General features: G+C 40.7%; 1 protein-coding gene and 1 pseudogene across 4 annotated transcripts in view; both read left to right on the top strand.

Annotated features, from left to right (window-relative positions):
- The window catches only part of FGD6 (FYVE, RhoGEF and PH domain containing 6), a 160166-nt gene that overhangs the window by 117026 nt on the left and 23802 nt on the right, over positions 1–19338 (top strand). For all 4 annotated transcript variants that reach the window (XR_009188302.2, XM_004465758.4, XM_004465757.4 and 1 more), the window contains exons 9-14: positions 3881–3931; positions 7213–7271; positions 7355–7426; positions 8177–8245; positions 8773–8856; positions 9605–9684. Coding sequence is in view for 3 of the 4 variants with exons in the window: in XM_004465758.4 (XP_004465815.1) it covers positions 3881–3931; positions 7213–7271; positions 7355–7426; positions 8177–8245; positions 8773–8856; positions 9605–9684 (415 nt within the window). In the remaining variant the exon portion in view is untranslated. The remainder of the gene's footprint in view (positions 1–3880; positions 3932–7212; positions 7272–7354; positions 7427–8176; positions 8246–8772; positions 8857–9604; positions 9685–19338) is intronic.
- Positions 17921–18866, top strand: LOC139440171 (CDP-diacylglycerol--inositol 3-phosphatidyltransferase pseudogene; annotated as a pseudogene).

The raw sequence follows: 19338 nt of genomic DNA, 5'->3' as shown, positions 1-19338 counted from the left end.
GTGCACTTCAACGATAACGTGAACCAAGGCATGTTAATACTTGGCTTCAGCATATTGTCACCATTCCAATCAGAAATTGGGGTAAATGCTACTATGTTGGGGTTGTAGCCAGTTTTCCCAATGTAGGTGCTGACTTCCTTAACAATTTCTTCATCTCTTCTGGCTGTAGGGTTGGTCAGTGGAATCCGTTTTGTTAACAGCAGCAATTAGTTGTTTCACACCCAGTATGTCAGCCAGAAGGGCATGTTCATGGGCCTGCCCATTCTTGGAGATACCAGCTTCAACACTAGCAGAAACAGTCAGGACAGCACTGTTAGCCTGAGATGTGCCTGTAAGTCATGTGTTTCGATAGTTTCTATGTCCTAAGGCATCTATGATAGTCACATAATAACTTGCTGGTGTCAGATTTCCACAGGGAGATCCAATGGTGATACCACACTCACATTCAGCTTTTGGTTTCTTCAGGCCCTGGGCATGTTTGAAAAGGCCCTTTCCCATCTTAGCAGCCTCCTTCTCAACATTTTTGTTGGTTCTTTTATTGATTCCACTACATTTGTAGATCAGGTGGCCAGTAGTATGGACTTGCCCAAATCTACATGTCCAGGGACAGCAGTGTTGATAGCAGTCTTTTCCTTTCCCATTCTGGCTTAATATTTAGTGATAGTTTTCACACCTGTGTTCTGACAGCAAACCCATTACAAAAAAAAAAAAGCTTTTTTGTTTAATATAAATAACCTCGGTAGCAGTTGAGGTATTTTTATTAGTAAAGTTTTGAAAAATGCTTAATTTTGTTTGGTAGAAGCAGAAACACAGTAGAATATTACAAATCTAAACATGACAACTAAAATGATTGCTTTCTTCCTCATAGTTATTACAAAAGCTCCTGCAGAATAGTAGGTCCTAAGCTGAATTGGTACATAGTAAACAATACCCTATGACCAACACAGGTGTGTCTGTCTGGTTTCCTTTCCTGGGTTTCATTTTGTTATAACAGTCATTGGGTCAGCTAGTGGTTTCAGTGCTCCTCCTGTCTGACTCAGAGGGTGATTAGTTCTTCATATGCTGCAGTTAAGGCAGTGGGTAATTCCTAATTCCTTGAGGGGATCGTGGACCTGTTTTTTCTTGAGAAGGTAAAAGTTCTCAAATAGATGTACTGCAACAAAATGCATTAAAAATATGGATGGATGAATGGATAGATGGTCTGAAAAATTGAATTTTGGAGATTAATAAAATGTTTTTAAAAATTGTTAAGGAGGGTAAATCTAACTCCGTTACTTCCGTGACTGCTAGTATGATTTTGCAACATGTTGATGGTGGGTTTTCTTCCCAGCCAATTTATTTTCAGTATGCGCCTGAATATTCAAGTTGGCATGCCTGCAGCTGACTTTAAGTACAAACAAAGAAAGTACAACTCAGAAGCTTATCAGGCTCAGCACAGTGATTCTGAGGTCAGGATTTCCTAATATGGACTCTTAAAATGAGCTCTGTTGATTTAGAGAAAAATTTCAGTTTGCATAGATTTACTTCTGTACTAAAGAACAAGGATAGAAGACAAAATAGGCACTTTTCATGTGCCTTTCCTTTCCATACTCCTGAGCTGACTAAAGGAATGAGGAAAATTACTTTTAATTAATGAGGTAATTTAGGCACTGAGAACTTCTAATATGAAGGGTACAGGGAGCAGATGTAGCTCAAGTGGTTGAGCGCCTCCTTTCCATGTACAAGGTCCCACGGCCAATCCCCAATACCGCCTAAGAACAAACAAACAGTTGATAAAACCAACTCTCATCGGGGAGCAGATATAGCTCTGTGGTGGAGTGCCCACTTCACATGTACAACATCTGGGGTTCAATTCCCAGTACCTCCTAAAAAAAGAAAAGCACATTTTTCTCTTCAATCTTGTCACTCTCAACCATAGAATGATTAAATGATGAGACTCAACCAAACATGGCTTATGTGGAATGCATTCTGAGTGGGGTAAAAGTGAGTTTAAGGAAATGCTTCATTTCTAGGTGAGGTTAATATAATATATAATCAATGTATGTTCTTAATTTTCACGGTTTTCTTACCTATTTGGTTGGAACTTGTGAAATCAGATTACTTTGAAATCTAGATTGCTAGTGTGTCTCTGGCAAGACAGAACTCTGCTGTGCTACAGGGAAGTTTAATGTGGGTCATACACGCTATCTCACCACAGGTTGTTGCCAGGGCCTGATATTTATAAAGAACATGTCTAGACTCACACAGGCTCTTGGACGTCTGTCTGAAAGATATAAGAAATTTCAGCAATTGGGGTGTGTGCTTGTGTCATGAAAAGTTGGCATGAACATCCAAGTTTCCTTTTGTGCCTCTGAGAAGGACTTTATAAATCCATGGAATGAAATTGTATCAGTTCCATAATACTGCTAAATGGGAATTAGGTCTGATAAATATGCATTCAGTCACTTAGCATGCCTTTCATCCTCCCATTTTTTTCAACTTCCACTGGCATTAGATTGTTTTAAGACTTTGTTGCCTTTTATCTAATGTAAAACACAATCCTGTCCAAAAAATAATTTTCTTATTTATCAGGCATTTATTATCCCTTACATGCAAAGCCCCTTCCTAAGTACTACGAGAGATAGAAAGATGAACGAGATAAGCGTCCTATCCACAAGGAACTTTGAGTCTAAAGAAAAAGAAAATGATAGAAGGCATAAAGTGAGTAACTGCCAGTAACATATTAGTCAAAGGAAAGTTATGTAGGAGAAAAGGAATTTGAGATGAGATTCAGAAACATAAAAAGGTATTTCATAAGAAGGGAACATTAGGGACAAAAGGTGTGGAACCAAGGAATGTGTGGGAAGTGTTTCATGTTGGTAAGAACAAAGAGACTGTGAGAGGCAATAGTAAGAGAGCACTTAGGAAAAGGTGATGGGGACCAGGTAATGGGGGACTTTAAATGCCAGGGTAAAATAATATTATAATAAAAATAAAATAAATAACTGTCAGGGTAAGGAATTTGTATTAATTTAGTAGGTAATAGGAAACTATCCAGAGTTCTCAACAGAGAAGGAAATGTTTCCTTAAAATTCTTAACATATTATCTCAGTTTTTTCCCATACCATAAGAACCACTAAGCACCATTAGGCTTATTTATAGACTATCTTCATCTAGATCAGGGTTTCTCAAGCTCAACCCTTTTGGCATTTTGGGTCAGATATAATACTTTGTTGTGGGTCTGTCCTGTGCATTGTAGAACATTTAGCAGTGTCTCTGGTCTCTAGCCACTAGATGCTAGTAGTACCGCCTCGCTCCCACCCCCTGCAATTGTGACAATGAAAAATGTCCCCGAACGTTGCCAGATACCCTGTGGGGGGCAGATTCATTCCCATTTCAGAACCATTGGTCTGGACACAAGTATTAAGTTCCTTTGGTGTTTTGGGAATTGTGACCTGTCGAAAATCTAAGAGGTACCTTAGGCATTCAATCTATAAAAATTGCTTAGAATTTTGTGCTGGGTATATCTCAAAATTAAGGTATTTCATGTGTGTTGTTCATGTGTGCTTGAAGAGTTGGACTGGGCATCCGGTGACCTGAATTCTAGTTCTGGTTCTGCCACAAAGAGGTTGTGTGACTTAGGTGAGATACTTTACACAGTTATCTGATTCCTTATCTCTAAAATGACTCCAGGATCTCTAAGGCTCCTTCTGGCTCTAATTCTATATGCTGATTTCAAATTGATCTCAGCACTTTATTCATTCACATTTTTGGAAGTTGCAACAAGTTGGACTAGCATGTATATTAATCGAAAAGACTGAAGCATCACATAAGAAGGATAAGTGTTTTAGGCTGAATGCTTTATTGTATCAAACACCATAAATTTATTTTTCTTTCCTAGATTATTTGAAGAATCTCTTAGAAGACTCTGGAGATTATAGAGACACTCAAGGTAAATAATTTTTGTGGTCTTATATGTCGAAAAAGTTTATACATTATGTTTATTAAGACCCAGAAAGTAAAAGTATATTTGTAACAAAATCCATATAGAAAACTATATTTTATTCACAAGAAAAACTCTCTTTTTGAACTCAATTTGGGGCATATTAAAATGGAAATAAATTGGTAAAATAGTGCTAGAGGAAAATGAGGTCATAGGGGCATAGGAGGCCCATAGCCAGCCTGTCCTGAGAGTTTGCCCCCTAAGAAAATTGACCCTGCATGGCCCAGGATCAGGAAACTTTGCTGGCCTGCCCACACTCTACTGCTGTGGTAACAACTTCTCCAGATGTCCATTTCTTCATCTTTCAAAAGCAGGATCAAACTTGATGTTTTCCAAGGTCCTCTTAAGCTTTAAAATCATGAGTCCATAAACTATAAAAATCAAAGATAAGATATAAAATAGCATATTATTCTGGCACTGTTGTTGACTGGACATTAGCCTTACTGCTCTCCACACTCCTCATCCTTAAAGGAATTAAAATGCAAGGAAGTCATAGGGATTTACAGGAATAATCCACAGTGTGTGTGTGTGTCTCATTTCTCCCTCTCTTTCACGCACTTGTACACACACAAAGTTTAGTTATGTTTGGGATATTGATGTTTCTTTTTATTTATCCCCATACTACCTCTTTCAGATGTCATAGGTGCACCTTTGGTCTAATCTGCAGAAACATGTTAAACAAGTCCATGTCTACTCCATTAATTTTATGAATTTCAATCACATTCTTATTCATCCTTCACCTTTTCTGATTAAAAAATATGTTTTTAAACCCATTTTGTAGAGATGATTACTCATTCTTTTAATCGTTTTAGTTTCCCTTTTCTGATATCTCCTATTTTCAAGTGTTAAGCTTTTAAAGACACATTTTAAAGGAAGAGGTTTGGGATGGGGGGAAGTATGAACAGTTTCCTGTCTTTGGTGAACATATAATATAGTTGGTGAGAAGAGTCTATACTACCCATCAAATAGAGAACAAAGCAGATAATCTGCCTTAAATTAAGGATGCACTGGGCTGTACAGAGTCTAAGCAGAACTTTTGAAAGAGGGAGAAGAGTGTGAAGGTTGAAGAGAAGAGGAATTACAAATGACTTGTAGGATGAGTGAGAAGAGAGTGGGCATTCAAGACCTGAGGCCGTGAAGCAGACGTGGCTCAAGAGATAAAGCACCCACCTACTACATGGGAGGTCCACAGTTCAAACCCAGGGCCTCCTTTCTCGTATGGAGCTGGCCCACTCACAGTGCTGATGCGTGCAAGGAGCGCCGTGCCATGCAGAATGCCCCCTGTGTAGGGGAACCCCATGTGCAAGGAGTTTGCTCTGTAAGGAGAGCTGCCCCACGTGAAAAAAAGTGCATTCTGCTCAGGAGTGGTGCCGCACACACAGAAAGCTGATGCAGCAAGATGATGCAACAAAAAAAAGAGACACAGATTCCAGGTGCCACTGACAAGAAGCAGACACAGAAGAACACACAGCGAATGGACACAGAGAGCAGAGAACAGACAACTGGGGTGAGGGGGGGAAGGGAGAGAAATAAAATAAAATAGGGCCTCAAGGAAACATCTGTCCCAAGGCAACTTTGTCCTTCAAGGAAAGTCAGTTATTAGCTCCATTTTACAAATAAATGTAGGATCAGAGATTAAGGAGCTTGTTTAAGGACACATTTCAGCAAACTCATGAATTTAGAATAGGCAAGATACATATGGTGAACAGTGAGGTGAGTGGTTTGCCTGGAGGCATGTCAGTAAAATGGTGGGTAGTTGTAGATTAGACTGTCTAAGGGTGAGGAAAGAGAGAAATAGGGTTTTGGAAGGTAGGCAGAAGAGTTAAAGAATTCACATCGTCAGGACCTCTTAAAAGCATGATGCAAGGAAAGGAGAATTGCAGAATGGATAGGAGAAGGCAGAACTCGGAGGCCGATGACCCAAAGCAGCTTCTTTACTGTTTATCCACTTTTTAAGTCCTAAAGCATCTTATCCTGATCACTAGAGATTTCCAGCAGGCCAGCAAGCAGGGAATATGTCCAGAGTAACCTTGTAGATACCTGCCTTGATGAGAGTGCCAGGTGTCGTAAGTTCTGATATATGGGTCTCTATCCAGAAATACTGCTTTCCTTCAACAGTAGTGATAATACCTGTTGAAAGAATCCAGAAACCTCCAAGCTTAGTACTAGAATGAGAATCTCTTGGTAGGTTACAGGGTCTGTACAACAATCTTCACTTCTTTTCAAATATGGACCATATATATATTCCTTTTGTTGATAACTGTCACTGTCACACTAGACTCAGGAGAGCACTCTTCCCTCTAACACTACCAGTTTTTCTCAATAGGAGTGCTACTGTCAAAATGTACAGGATAATTCTTCTATGTGTGGGACTGTAGCGAGTATTGCAGAGTGTTGAGCATCCCTGATTTCAGACTCACTAAAGACCTGTAGACTTCTCCCAGTCATTTGACAACCAAATCTTGTCTTAACAAATGTCTGTATGTCCCATAGGGGAGCACTGCAGCTTTGGGTTGAGAAAAACTGCAGCCCCAAATCAGATAAAAGAAATATATTTTTCCTTTATATTTAGTAACAAAGATGGCAAGTTTGGAGCGTTCAAAAACACTTTGCTAAAGGCAAGGGATTAATAAAAAGAGCAAAACACAAATAGTTCCATGAAGATAAATAACCTGGCTTACAAGATAATGCTTGTAATTTCCCATGGTCTAGTCTGCTTCTGTGTGACAGAGGCCCTTTCTAACTCACACCTTTCAGTGAGAGAAGGAGGGATCTATGATGCTCTTAAATAGATGGTTCTCACAGTTTTGACTTCCTATTTCAGGATCCTTTTCCTTCAAGATCCTTCTCTTCCAAGACAGTTTATACTGGGATGGTTCTTTGTTTCCACATGAAATCCTATCCTTTTCCTTATAAACTTCAGAGATAATCAGATCTCAGCACAAAACAACCCTTACCTTGATACCACTGATATATGCAATCTCTAATATTTCTTTAAAGTCTGTCTTTTTGTTCTTGTTGCTGTAAGTATTGTTTTTGCCTGAGTTAATTTCCTTGATTTTGCCCTCATTGAACGTCATCATCTATAATTCTGCCTACTCACAGCCAACTGAGCTCCTCCAGAGGTTGATTGCTATTACCTAACTATCTTGCCATCAGAATTGTTTAATGTTGCAAAGTATTCATTTCAGTGGTAATGACCAAATGCTCTTCTGTTCCAACATGTTTAGATGCCCTTGCTGTTGTTATAGAGGTAGCCAACCATGCCAATGACACCATGAAACAAGGAGTAAGTATCTTCATCTCAGAGACCGGTGTATTACTGAACCGAGGAGCCTGGACATTAATATACTCTGCATTCTCTTTCTGTAGGACAACTTCCAGAAACTCATGCAGATTCAGTACAGCTTAAATGGACACCATGAAATAGTGCAGCCTGGACGGGTAAATGTTTTAGACAGCTTTTTGCACATTTAATATAATGCATTTGGTACCATTTGTAGGTATTTTTCATTCAGTTGTAAAAATAGAGATTTGTTATTGTTACTGTTCATTGACCCATTCTGAATCAACAAAGTTCATTCTTTCCATTCAAAACATTAAGAAAATGTGACAAGAAGTCCAACTGAATTAGGAGAATGACAAGGCACCCCACAGTCTCTAATGAAATGGTATCATTCATATTGTGCAATACTAGCTGACCTCACAGAGACAATTTCATTTAAAAACTTCAATTTCCAAGTAACCATATGTTTAAAAAGAAAGGATTCCGAGGGGAGGGAGAAAATTGGTATTTTGATGCTCCTCAGAGCGCAAAAGTGATCTAGGGAATGAATTCAGGCAAATTACAAAATGCACTTGTCAGGATATTGAATATGCCTCAGGATCAAGTGCACAATCGGTCAATTACATGTCAGACAACAGGGTACCCCTGGGACCAGTATTGGATTTATTATTTATTTATTGTTCTCCAATTCCTAAATGGCTTATAGGATTTAAAAAGAAACCATGGCTCTAAAAAGTCATAAGTAAACCATGCCTCCTTCCCTCTCTCAAAAAAGAAAAAAAAAAGGAAGAAGAATATTGAAAAGGGAAAAATATATATATATATATATATAGTGCAGCAATATATATTTTGTGTTATAGTTGTGTTATGATGGCAGGATTAAATAGGTGTTTCTTTGGATGGATCAGGTCTTTCTGAAAGAAGGAACTTTGATGAAGCTATCCCGAAAAGTCATGCAGCCCCGAATGTTTTTCCTGGTAAGAGGCCATGTGTGGTTCTGATGTGTTCAAGGCAGGGATAATTGCTTAATGGAAGGAGATAATTATATATGTCAGATAAGTATAGTGTATTCAAATATCAGTTTTAGTTGGATCTTTATTTGCTTGTTTGCATTTCAAGTATAGGGAAATGAAGTCTGTTATGAAGCATAACAGAAAATTCTTTCTTGTGGAATTTAGTTTACTTCATTCCTAATTTGGAAGAATTGTTTTAATCAGTTATTTATATAGACATATTATAGCACTGTAGTGGGATTTAGAATTCAGAAACATTAAATCTGTTACAGAATTTGGAGAGAAGCATAGTTTCTAGAAATGATCTTTTAAATAGTATTCTAATAAAACACTCTATATGGTTTTAGTTTACATAAGCAGAACATAAGTATTTTATTCAGAGAACTATAAGCAAAGAAGCAGAGTCTTTCCTTCATTTCTGTCTCTTACCCCTATCTTTGTAATTGAAATTTGTTTCTGTATTTTTTCCTGTGAAATATTTCTACGTTCAGTTTAATGATGCCCTGTTGTATACAACGCCAGTGCAGTCTGGGATGTATAAACTAAACAACATGCTTTCATTGGCTGGAATGAAGGTGGGTCTGTTAGAAATTGTTTTTTACCCAAATGTATTTAAAGAAAAAATCACTAAAATGATCGTTTTTTTCTCATATCCTTAATTTTTCTCTTTCCACGTGTTACTATTTATGCATTCATTTGTTCATTGATGCATTATTTGTTCATTCGGATTAATCATTCATCTTAGTATATTTAGGATATTTATTGAGAACTACAATGAACAAAACATGGCGTAGGTTTAATGGGAACTTCGAAGATAAGTTCAAGTACGTTTTTCTTGCCCTCCCACAACCCAAGGAAGCTTAGCAGCTAGTTGAGAAGATAGTACATTACGCATAAATACCTATAAAGTAGACAATAATAAGGATCATTATAAAGGCAGGAGTTCAGAAAATGAAGAATGTACAGCTTCTGCTGGGGCATGGTAGAGGGATTGGTAAGAGGGAGAATCAGGAAAGTCTTTTTGGAGGAAGAGGCAGTGAGCCTTACAGGATAGGTCATGTTTGGCCTTGCTGAGATGTGGGCATTCTAGGTGGAGCAAGTAGCGTGAGCAAAGGCCTGGAGGTAGGAAAGTTGGTCTACATGTAGATTAATTAAATTCCCCTGGAGCATAGAGTAAATGATAGATAGAGTGGTGTCCATAAAGCTGGCTATGAAGGCTGATTGTGGGGATCAGCAGCCAAGTGCATTGAACAACTTTAGCTATTCTTTAGAGATGGGATTTTCAGGTGGAGATGGGTTTGCTTAAATTGTACTTTCTTCCAGGTCAAAAAACCCACCCAAGAAGCTTATCAGAATGAACTAAAGATTGAAAGTGTAGAACGTTCCTTCATCCTTTCAGCCAGGTAAGTTAAATATACAGAAATAACTTTTTTTATATTACAGGGCCAGATATTTCCAGCATTTTTGTAATAGGTTCATACTAGACTTCTCTCTTCTCCTCTCCTATTCTATTCTCTCTTCTTTTCATCTTTCCCAATACCCTTCAGTTTACTCTGAATTTACCAGGCAGATAAAGGACTAAGAGTTGATGCAGTATAGTGCTAGAAGCATAAAGGATAAAGATGTTCCTCTAAATAAGAGTAATAATGCTGAAAAGTGATTTGATTTTCTGATATTTCTAAAGTTAAATATTTCATAATTTCTTACAATGCAACATAATGTGGGTCTTTTTTGTTTTTTTTTTAACCTATGCTTTATAATTTACTAGGAAGTTTTCATATATATATATGTGAAGGTCATGACAAACCTATGAGGTAGGTGTCATCTCATATTGAAAACAAGAAAACTAAAAAAAAAACAAGAAAACTAAGTTATGGAAAACTTAAGTTGCTGTCTTCAGGATATATAGCTGGCAAAACCAGGATACAAATCAAAGTCTTATGCTTTTAAATTCATTATTTATATGACACCACGTTATCTCAAAACGGAACCTGCAGTGACTTACTTGCAAAGTAAAATATATGACCATAATTGAAATGAGACTCTAAGGAAATCTGAAGCTGTATGACTCAATAAGTGGGACATAAATGCATTACTGAGTTATTGGCAGAAAGGTACAAGTGGGCGTTTGGCAGGATTTGACTGGTGAAGGGAGGGAGCAACAGCCACAGCATGTGCCATTGCAAGACTGCAGAGCATTCTAGAGTGGCTTTCTTCTCACACCTGAACTTTGAGGTAATAAAAAAAAGTAGCAATTACTTATATAGCACTGACTGTGCCAGGGACTGTCCAAAGTACTTTACAGGTATTAATTCATTAAGTCTTCACAGCAACCCTTTGAAGTAAGTTACTGTACTTATATCCACTCTATTTAGTCAAGGTTCTCTAGATAAACAGAACTGACAGGAGATATCTGTAAATATTATGAGATTTTATAAAATTGTCTCATGTGACTGTGGGGATGCACAAGTCCGTAGGACAGGCTGCAAGCTGGGAACTTCAATTATGGTTTTCAAATTTTTATGAATTCTCCAGAAGAAGCTAGCTGGCTGAAGTGGAGATGGAAATTCCTTATCTGACTGCTGAAATCATCACTTCCCCTTTTAAGGCCTTCAATTGACTGGATGAGACATCTCTCACTGCTGAAGGCAATCTCCTAAGTTGATTATAGATGTAATCAGCCTAGATGCAGTCAATTTTCTAATAATTTAAGTCCACAAAATGTCCCCTCAGTAACAATTAGGCCAGTGGTTCTTGAACTAACAATCAGGCAACATCACCTGACCAAGTTGACACAGGAGCCTAACCATCATGCTCATTTTATGGTAAGAAAAGCTACCCAGCTAGTAAGTAGCAGAGATAGTAGTAATTTAACCCAGGCAGTCTGTCTCCAGGTGGTGATACCACTAAAATCAGCTAGGATCTTAGTAGCAGCTAAAATAGTAGCAGGATTTATTTATTACTCTGCAGCAGGCACAATGCTAAACATTTTGTAATTTTTTTTCTCTCTTAATTTCCCAGCCACTAACCAAAGCAACTGAAATTCTTGGGGGTCCCTAAAGCATCACCAAGATCAATATTTGGAGAATGAAGGGATTCTTAATCACCTGACATAGGAGACCGAGATTGCTTGCTCTTTTGGGGGGACAGAGGGAGTTTGTCCAAAAATGCAAAGACTATCAAGTCCCTGTACATCAGGCCTCTGGCAGGTTCTTGAGGTTGGTTCTTACAATTTAGAAAGTTACTTTCAAAGATCCAAAGAGGGAGTGCCTATAGAAAAGTCAACTGTTCAATTTAGGTAGTCTCCTACCTAAATTTAATTAAAAATGAAACAAGTCAGGAAATTTTGGTAACTGTCTTTCCTTGATTGCCTATCAGGCAAATATCTGGATATCCATGTTTTTCCCAAATTAGTACCAGACAGGTATAATAAAACTCTGATACAGGTTTATAGTGTACTTATGTAACTTAGAATTCCTAATTGATTATGACTTAGTCTTTATTTTTCTCATTTATTTATCCTTAAATGCAGTTTGCTCTCTCTGGATTTATTATTCCCCTTTATGGTCAATGTTTTAGTTTCCCAGCTACTAAAGCAAATACCATGCTATGGCCTTGCTTAAACAATAGCAGTTTATTGGTTCATGGTTTTGAGACTAGGAGAAGTTCAAAATCAAGATATGATCGACAGTACTTTGTCCCTGAAGACTGTGGTATTCTGAGGCTGGTTGCCGGCCATCCCTGGCCCTTGGCTTTTCTGTCACATGGCAGTGCACAAGGTGGTCTCTCCTGGCTTCTCTGGGTTCCATTGCCTTTTGACTACTCCCTTTGGCTTTCTCTGTGTTTCCGAATTTCATTTAGCTTATAAAGGACTCTGGTAATATGATTAAAACCCATCCTGATTCAGCTGGACCACACCTTAGATGAAGTAACCTGATCAAAAGGTCCTATTTACAATGGGTTCAAGTCCACAGGAATGATTAAGTTTAAGAATATGTTTTTCTGGGGTACGTAGCTCCAAGCCAACACAGGCAAGATTCTACATATTCCCTCCTATCAAGCATTCAGAAATGGAAAGTAGACAGCCCTTTTTGAAGTTTTTATACTGGCCCTTTACCTGTGCAATTCCATCTTAAGGAAGTGCTTTTCAGAAGGCCACCAAGACACTTTGGAAAGGGATGAAAAATCAGTCTTTCCAAGAAGACACTAAAGCTGAAAGACACTTTCTGCTTGTGCAATAATAGAGATGTAGGATTACCTTTCACAAAACCTTGATTTTCACTGAAAACACTTTGCACAGAATAGTTGTAGAAAAATACTCATTTCAGAGGTGGGAGAGAAGATCATATATAAAATATTTTATGTATTGTTCTTTGACCATTTGCCTTTTTGTTAGTAGTTTCTGGTCCTCAGTAATGAGCACTAATTACTGCAATAATTGTTGCTGAGTCAGAGTAACTTTATAGAGAGAGAGAGATTCACTGTTTGGAGATTGGCATATAGGGAAGTTGTCAGGGAAAAGGAGTCTCTAATGTCATCATCCATTCAATAAATATTTATTGAGCACCTGTCCTGTGCCAGATACTTTTCCAGGATCTAGAAGTACAAAGTCCTACCCTTGGGGAGTTTACATCTTAGAGAAGGAGCTACACAGTAATCAGGTGAAAATATATATAATTTGAAGTATGAAGTGTTCTGAATTAAGATAAAGTTGGATGAGCTTTATTTTTTTTTCCCTTTTGGGGCCAAGACCTCCTCCCACCCCCTTGGCACATTATCAGTATAGAAAAGGGTTCTATAAAGCTAACATTTTTAAGTAAGAAGTAGTAGAAATAAGGTTTCAGCCACTGCAAGTAGCCTGGTGAATGAGGTAAGGCAGCTGTGTATATCCTCTTGGCCAGCCAGAATACTTTGTTAGAGAAAAGTATCACTGTTACCTCTGTCCAGAGGCTGAATGGTGAGAGGCTGGGATGAAAGATCAGGATGGCCAGCAGCAGTACCAAGCTCCAGGAGGTGCTGGCTTTCCACAAAGACAGGTAACTGGCTAAGAATGCCACGTTGAAGATGCTACCCTCAATTCACTCTTCTCACCAGACCCCTGGGGTCAAAGCCCCCCTTTGCTGTGACTCTTTCCCTGAAAAAGACTTCGGCAATTTGCACAGTGCCAACTGTTTGCTCTGCATCAAGCACCCAGCTACGTCACTTTTTTCCTTTTTGTGCATTTGGTGCAGCCCCTGCCAAATAAGCCCCCTAGAGAACGAAGGGGTAGGGCTATTTCAATAGGAAGATCAGGAAAGTTCTTTCTGAGGAGAAGCAGAGACCAGAAGGAGGGAGGAAAGCATTAAAATGTTAAAGGGACAGCAAGAAGTCCTGTATAGATGGAGCCTGCTGTGTTAGGGAATGCTGAATGTGAGACAAGGTGGGTGGGGATGGGTGAGTAGTAGGGGCTGGATCATGGAGGTGCCTTGTAGAACTTAAGGAGGTCATTGGATTTTTAAGTGTGATGGGAAACCTTTGGAGGGTTATGGTCTAATTAATATTTTTAAAAAGATCAGTCTGGCTGCTTTATGTAAAGTAGGTCATCAGGGCTCTAGAGTAGGAGTTGGGAAACCTCGTAGGAGGCAATAGATGATGATGTCTTAGATTAGAGCAGTAAGAAGTGGTTAGAATCAGGTAAAGCCAATAGGATTACTGATGAATTGAACATGGGGTATACAGGAGAAATCATAAAATGCGAAAGTTTTCTATAAAGGAAATTTCCAAGGGAGGATTAAACTAGCGTAAGATAAAGGGAGCTAACATATATTGAAAGCCACCAGTGGTCCATGTTCACCTTCTGAATTCCCACAACCATGGTGAGATAGGTACTATATATTATGTGAAAAGAGAATAAGGCCTCTTCTGATCTGTCTCCTGTCTGCCTTACCGACCTGCTCTCCCCTCACTCTGGCCATCCCATCCCACCAAGCACTGTGTGTTCCATCACCTTGGATCTGCCTGGTATTCTCCACACATGCCAGTACCCTTCTGCCTTGCACAGGCTATTTTCCCTATGCCTGGAATTTATCCCTTCATTCAATAAATAATATAGGGAAGCGGATTTGGCCCAATGGATAGGGCATCCACCTACCACATGGGAGGTCCAAAGTTCAAACCCAGGGCCTCCTGACCCGTGTGGAGCTGGCCCACACACAGTGCTGATGCGTGCAAGGAGTGCCCTGCCACACAGGGGTGTCCCTCGTGTAGGGATGCCCCACGCACAAGGAGTGCGTCCCGTAAGGAGAGCCGCCCAGTGAGAAAAAAGTGCAGCCTGCCCAGGAATGGTGCTGCACACACGGAGAGCTGATGTAGCAGGATGACGTAACAAAAAGAGACATAGATTCTGGGTGCCACTGACAAGAATACAAGCAGACACAGAAGAACACACAGTGAATGGACAGAGAGAGCAGAAAACTGAGGGTGGGGGGAAGGGGAGAGAAATTTTTTTAAAAATTAAAATAAAATAAATAAATAATATGGAGCCTCCACTCTAGGCAAGACGTTTTACAAGGCCCCAGGATACAGTGGAGAATTAAAAGGGCCCTTCCTTCACTTCCATTAGAAGAGATACATATTTAGCAAATATTAACACTGTTAATTATTACTGTATTTAAGGACTACACAGGAAAAGTACCAGGGACTATGATGCTCTAAAATAAGGGACCTTGGGGGAGCAGATGTGGCTCAAACAATCACACACCTTTCTCCCACATGGGAGGTACTGGATTCAGTTCCCAGTGCCTCCAGAAAAAAGTAAAAACAAACATCAAGCAAAATGAATGAGAAGAAAACCAACTCAGAGAAGCCAATGTGGCTCAGTGATTGAGTGTCAGCTTCCTATATATAAGTCCTGGGTTCATTCCCCAGTACCATAAACAAACATATAAACAAATAAAATAAGGACCTTGAGCTGGATTTGGAGGAGAAGGGGCAGTCAGGGATAATTTCCCTAATGACCTGAATAAGTAGGAGTTGGATGGTGTTTTAGTTTCCTAGCTGCCAAAACAAATACTATATAATGGATTTGCTTAAACAGTGGGAATTTATTGGCTCATGGCTTTCAGGTTAGAAGTCCAGAATTGGGTGGCAGCAAGATGGCACTTAACTTCCTAAAGACTGTGTCATTTTGGGGCTGGCTCCCCGTGATCCTTGGTCCTTGGCTAGTCTGTCATGTGGCAATGCACATGGAAGCCTTCCTGGCTTCTCTCTCCTGACTTTCGCTCTGTCTGTAAGAACTCCAGTAATCCAGATTAAAGCCTAACCTGACTCAGGGGAGCCACGTTTTAACTGAAGTAACATCTTCAAGAGATCCTGTTTACAAAGAGTCCACACCTTCCAGGGTGAGAACCAAGACCAAGAACATGTCCAATCAGGGGTACGCAATTCAGTCCACCACAGATGGCTAGGCAAAGAGGAAGGGAAATGGCCCCTGGTCATTAGGAACGATGTGTTCAAAGGACCTGAGATGGAAAGGAGCATGGCACATTCAGAGAACTGGCAGGCCAGTATAGCATGAACGTAGAGAACAAGAGGGAGATTGACCCCAAGATAAGACTGGAGGGGTGGGACAGATCAAGTAGAACAATCTTATAGATTTTGTACTTCAGCTGAAGAGCCATGGAAAGGCACCAAAGTGTTTATACAAAGAAGCGATGTGATCAGTTTGGCATTTTAAAATGATTATCTGGCTGCTGTGTGGAAAATGGACTGGGAGGGGGACTAAGGAGGTGATTATTTGGGCATAGGTATGAGAGAGAGAGAGAGAGGTGTGCAATGTGTACAGTGTGTTTGGTCATGGTATAATTATCAGTGACGGGGGTGCTGACTGGGAGAAGAGGAGCTTCTGCAGGAGAAATCCTGCATTTAGTTTCTGACTTGAATGTTGAGTTTGAGATCCCTATGAAATATCAAAATGGCACCATCAAGGAGGAAGTTTATAATTCTCCCAATCTTAATTATCACTCTGCAAAGCCTTTCCTGGTATCCTGAGCCTACTGCCCTCAATAAGGTAATTTATTGTTTCTGTTATTTATTTACATTTATTATACTCTGTGTTAATTACTTATTTCTACATCTCATCTTAATTAGATATGAGCACTTATAAGTGAGGTATATTTTTGTAATGTCCAGTTCATGGCTTAGTTACTGGCCCTTAGGAGGCACCCGGTAAATGTTACTGAAATGAGCTGAATTGGACTTTGAACCTGAGAGTAACATTCCACAGTTAGCACAGTGTTAAATGGTGTGGTGAAGTCTAACATCCCAGATATTTCTTCTGTTGGTGGGTTTTTCCTTTTGGAAATTCATTACAGCCAATTGGAAAATGGGACTTATTTGATAGAAATTTGCTTCCTAGTATTGTAAGCATTCTATAAAGAAAAGTATATTCAGTTTAACTGTTTCTGATTCAAGGAAGACGCCGATTCTTCTTCCAATCATATTACAAAGGGAAACCTAGACTGTATCCACTCAATGCAGCGGGCAAATGTGACTCAATGCTATGGCCAAATATGTGTGGTCTGTGAGAAATGTGTTATCAAGAGCTGGTAAACATTGTTTTGGCAGAACCCCACACAAGAGAGAGCCAGGAATGATTAAATGAAAGAACAGCATATGTGACATGATTTGCACAGTTGAATCACATACCACACACAACCAGGGCTCCAGAAAAATCAGATGGCTATTCTCAAATTAGCCATCTGCCTTTCTGCCTTCTGTTACCTCTTCCAGTAAAAAGTGGGGGAGGGAAGAGTGTAATATTTTATGAATGTTTGCCTGAGTATGTATTCTCATGGCATCAGTCTTCAGAGAACATGGCCAGAGGCCAGAGGTGACATGGGGGTGAAAGTTTCAGTCCTCAACCACATTTGGTAACCACAGCAATGCCAACTCATCACTTAGTAGTCTGTTGTCTAAAGCAAATTTCTAATATTGCTTCTACAATTTTTTCATCTGTAAATGGTGATGGTGAGCAGTGATGTTCTGGTGGAAGAGGGGGTGGTAAGATCCAATTATATTCCATAGGGCACCTCTGAGGATAAGACATGTTAAATGTATTTACAAAGCATTTAGCACAGTTCACTGACATGTGAGTATTCAATGGTAGCTGGTTGTAGCGGTAATGGCAACATATACAGGTGACTGAGACTGGTTTTGTTTGGTTTAGAGAAGGGGGGTTGGTATTTCTATTTTATTTTGTTCTTTGCCTATAATGAAAATTTGAGAAATATACTAGTTTTAAAATTTTATTTGTAAACTGAATTTCTACTTTTTAATATCCAAATAAGTTTGTATTCTAAATAGCATTTAAGCCATTTAACAGGTAAATACATTTCTGAGAATGATTACTGGGGGGAAGGCAAGTGGTTTCAGGACATGGACAGGAGGACTGTAGGCGGTCTGGAGGGCTGTGGGTGGACTGGATGGCTGCGGGGTGGACAGAAGGGCTACGGGGCGGACAGGAGGGCTATGGGGCGGACAGGAGGGCTGTGGGCCGACAGGAGGGCTGCGGGGCAGACAGAAGGGCTGCGGGGTGGACTGGACGGCTGTGCTCACCTGCTGTGACTCACGCACACCTGGGGCCTGGCGGGCACCTCCGGGGCGAGCCCAGAACGGCAAAGGAGCCACGGTGCCAAGCCAAAATATTTTAAAATATTGCATGCCGAACCTTTTCGGTTATACCTGTACCCTCTTCGCCATCATTCCTTTCAACTTCTGTCGTACTGCCCCCTCATGGCCTCCTCCTGCTACCTGCTCAGTAGACTTCTGAACGCTTTCAAAGGACATGCTGTTCAAGCCCTTAATCAAGACCCACCTCTAAGACTTCATGTCTCCCCCGTCTTGACCTGGAGCCTTGTTCTGGGATTGATGCATGGGACCCAGTTCGGGGCCATGCTGGATGTGCTGAGGGACCACTGCTCTACCAGGTGCCCGCTGGTCCACCTGGCCCTGCTGTACCCCTTCTCCTCCAGCTCAGCTTGAGCTTGGATGTGGCCAGCCACTGGCCACACCTCCACAGGTCTATGGTCCCAGGCAGCAAGAGTCACAAGATGATCAACCTATCTGGGAATTCCATACTTCAGAGCTACTACACCTCCACACCTCCACTGTCCCTCCTGTGTGCGGGAAAAGAATTCTACTGACACCTCTATGTGCTCAACTTCTCTGAGGGACTCTTGGTTCCATATGTCTTTTCCAAACAGGCCTCTGCATCACTACCCCTATTACCTTGCTCATGTCCTCTTCAGTGTCATCCAGCTGGGCACAGCCGCCCACAGCTTGGCAGCCCTGACAAGAATAAGTAACCCTGGAACCTCCAGTCCCCTGGCTGCCCACCTGCATGGGAGTCTTGCTGGGTCACACGGCTCCCCTTCCCCTCCTAGGATGTCTCAGTCTCACATCTTCCTAATGTGTTGTCCAACCTGCTGGGATGGGGGATCAGTTTCTCTGGCGATGCTGTGTTCTCTGCAATCCTGAGGACCAATCCCACTCCTGTGACCCCTCCTCCCCAAGGACCCAGGCTCCAGGAGGCCTGAGGATTGGGCATTGCAACATCCTGCTGGCTTAGCCTTCACCTCTGACTTGGCCTGAGGTTTTCAGGACATACAAGAGAGGAAGATGGTGTAGGGATCAGGTTTCCCCAAAGGCAGGGTAGTCAGGCTTTTGTCCCTGGCCAGACGAAGCCTGGGGGTGCTAGCCCAGGAGGGAAGGGTCCATTTGGAGTCTCTAGATCCTTCCCCATTGCATTCTCTTCTGTTGTGTCTACCTTGGCCCTGGAAGTCATGATAATAAAGGCAGGTGCCTTACTACAGTGGACTTGGTTTCCTTTGAGATACTCTTGGACCAGGGCCTGGGTTGAGAGGAGCCTTGGAGAAAAAGGAGAACAATCTGGGTGCTCTCCCCTGTTGCTAGCTGGCTCCTCCTTGTTCTAACACAGTGACAGCAGAGGGAGACCATCCTGCCCCCAAGGCCACTGCCAGCTTTACTGTCTTATAATACTGTCACTGGCTCTCCATAGT

This window comes from Dasypus novemcinctus, chromosome 12, assembly GCF_030445035.2.
Source record: "Dasypus novemcinctus isolate mDasNov1 chromosome 12, mDasNov1.1.hap2, whole genome shotgun sequence".
Classification (NCBI taxonomy): domain Eukaryota; kingdom Metazoa; phylum Chordata; class Mammalia; order Cingulata; family Dasypodidae; genus Dasypus; species Dasypus novemcinctus.
Note: the sequence above shows the minus strand (reverse complement) of the source record. Positions and strands in the feature narration are given on the sequence as shown.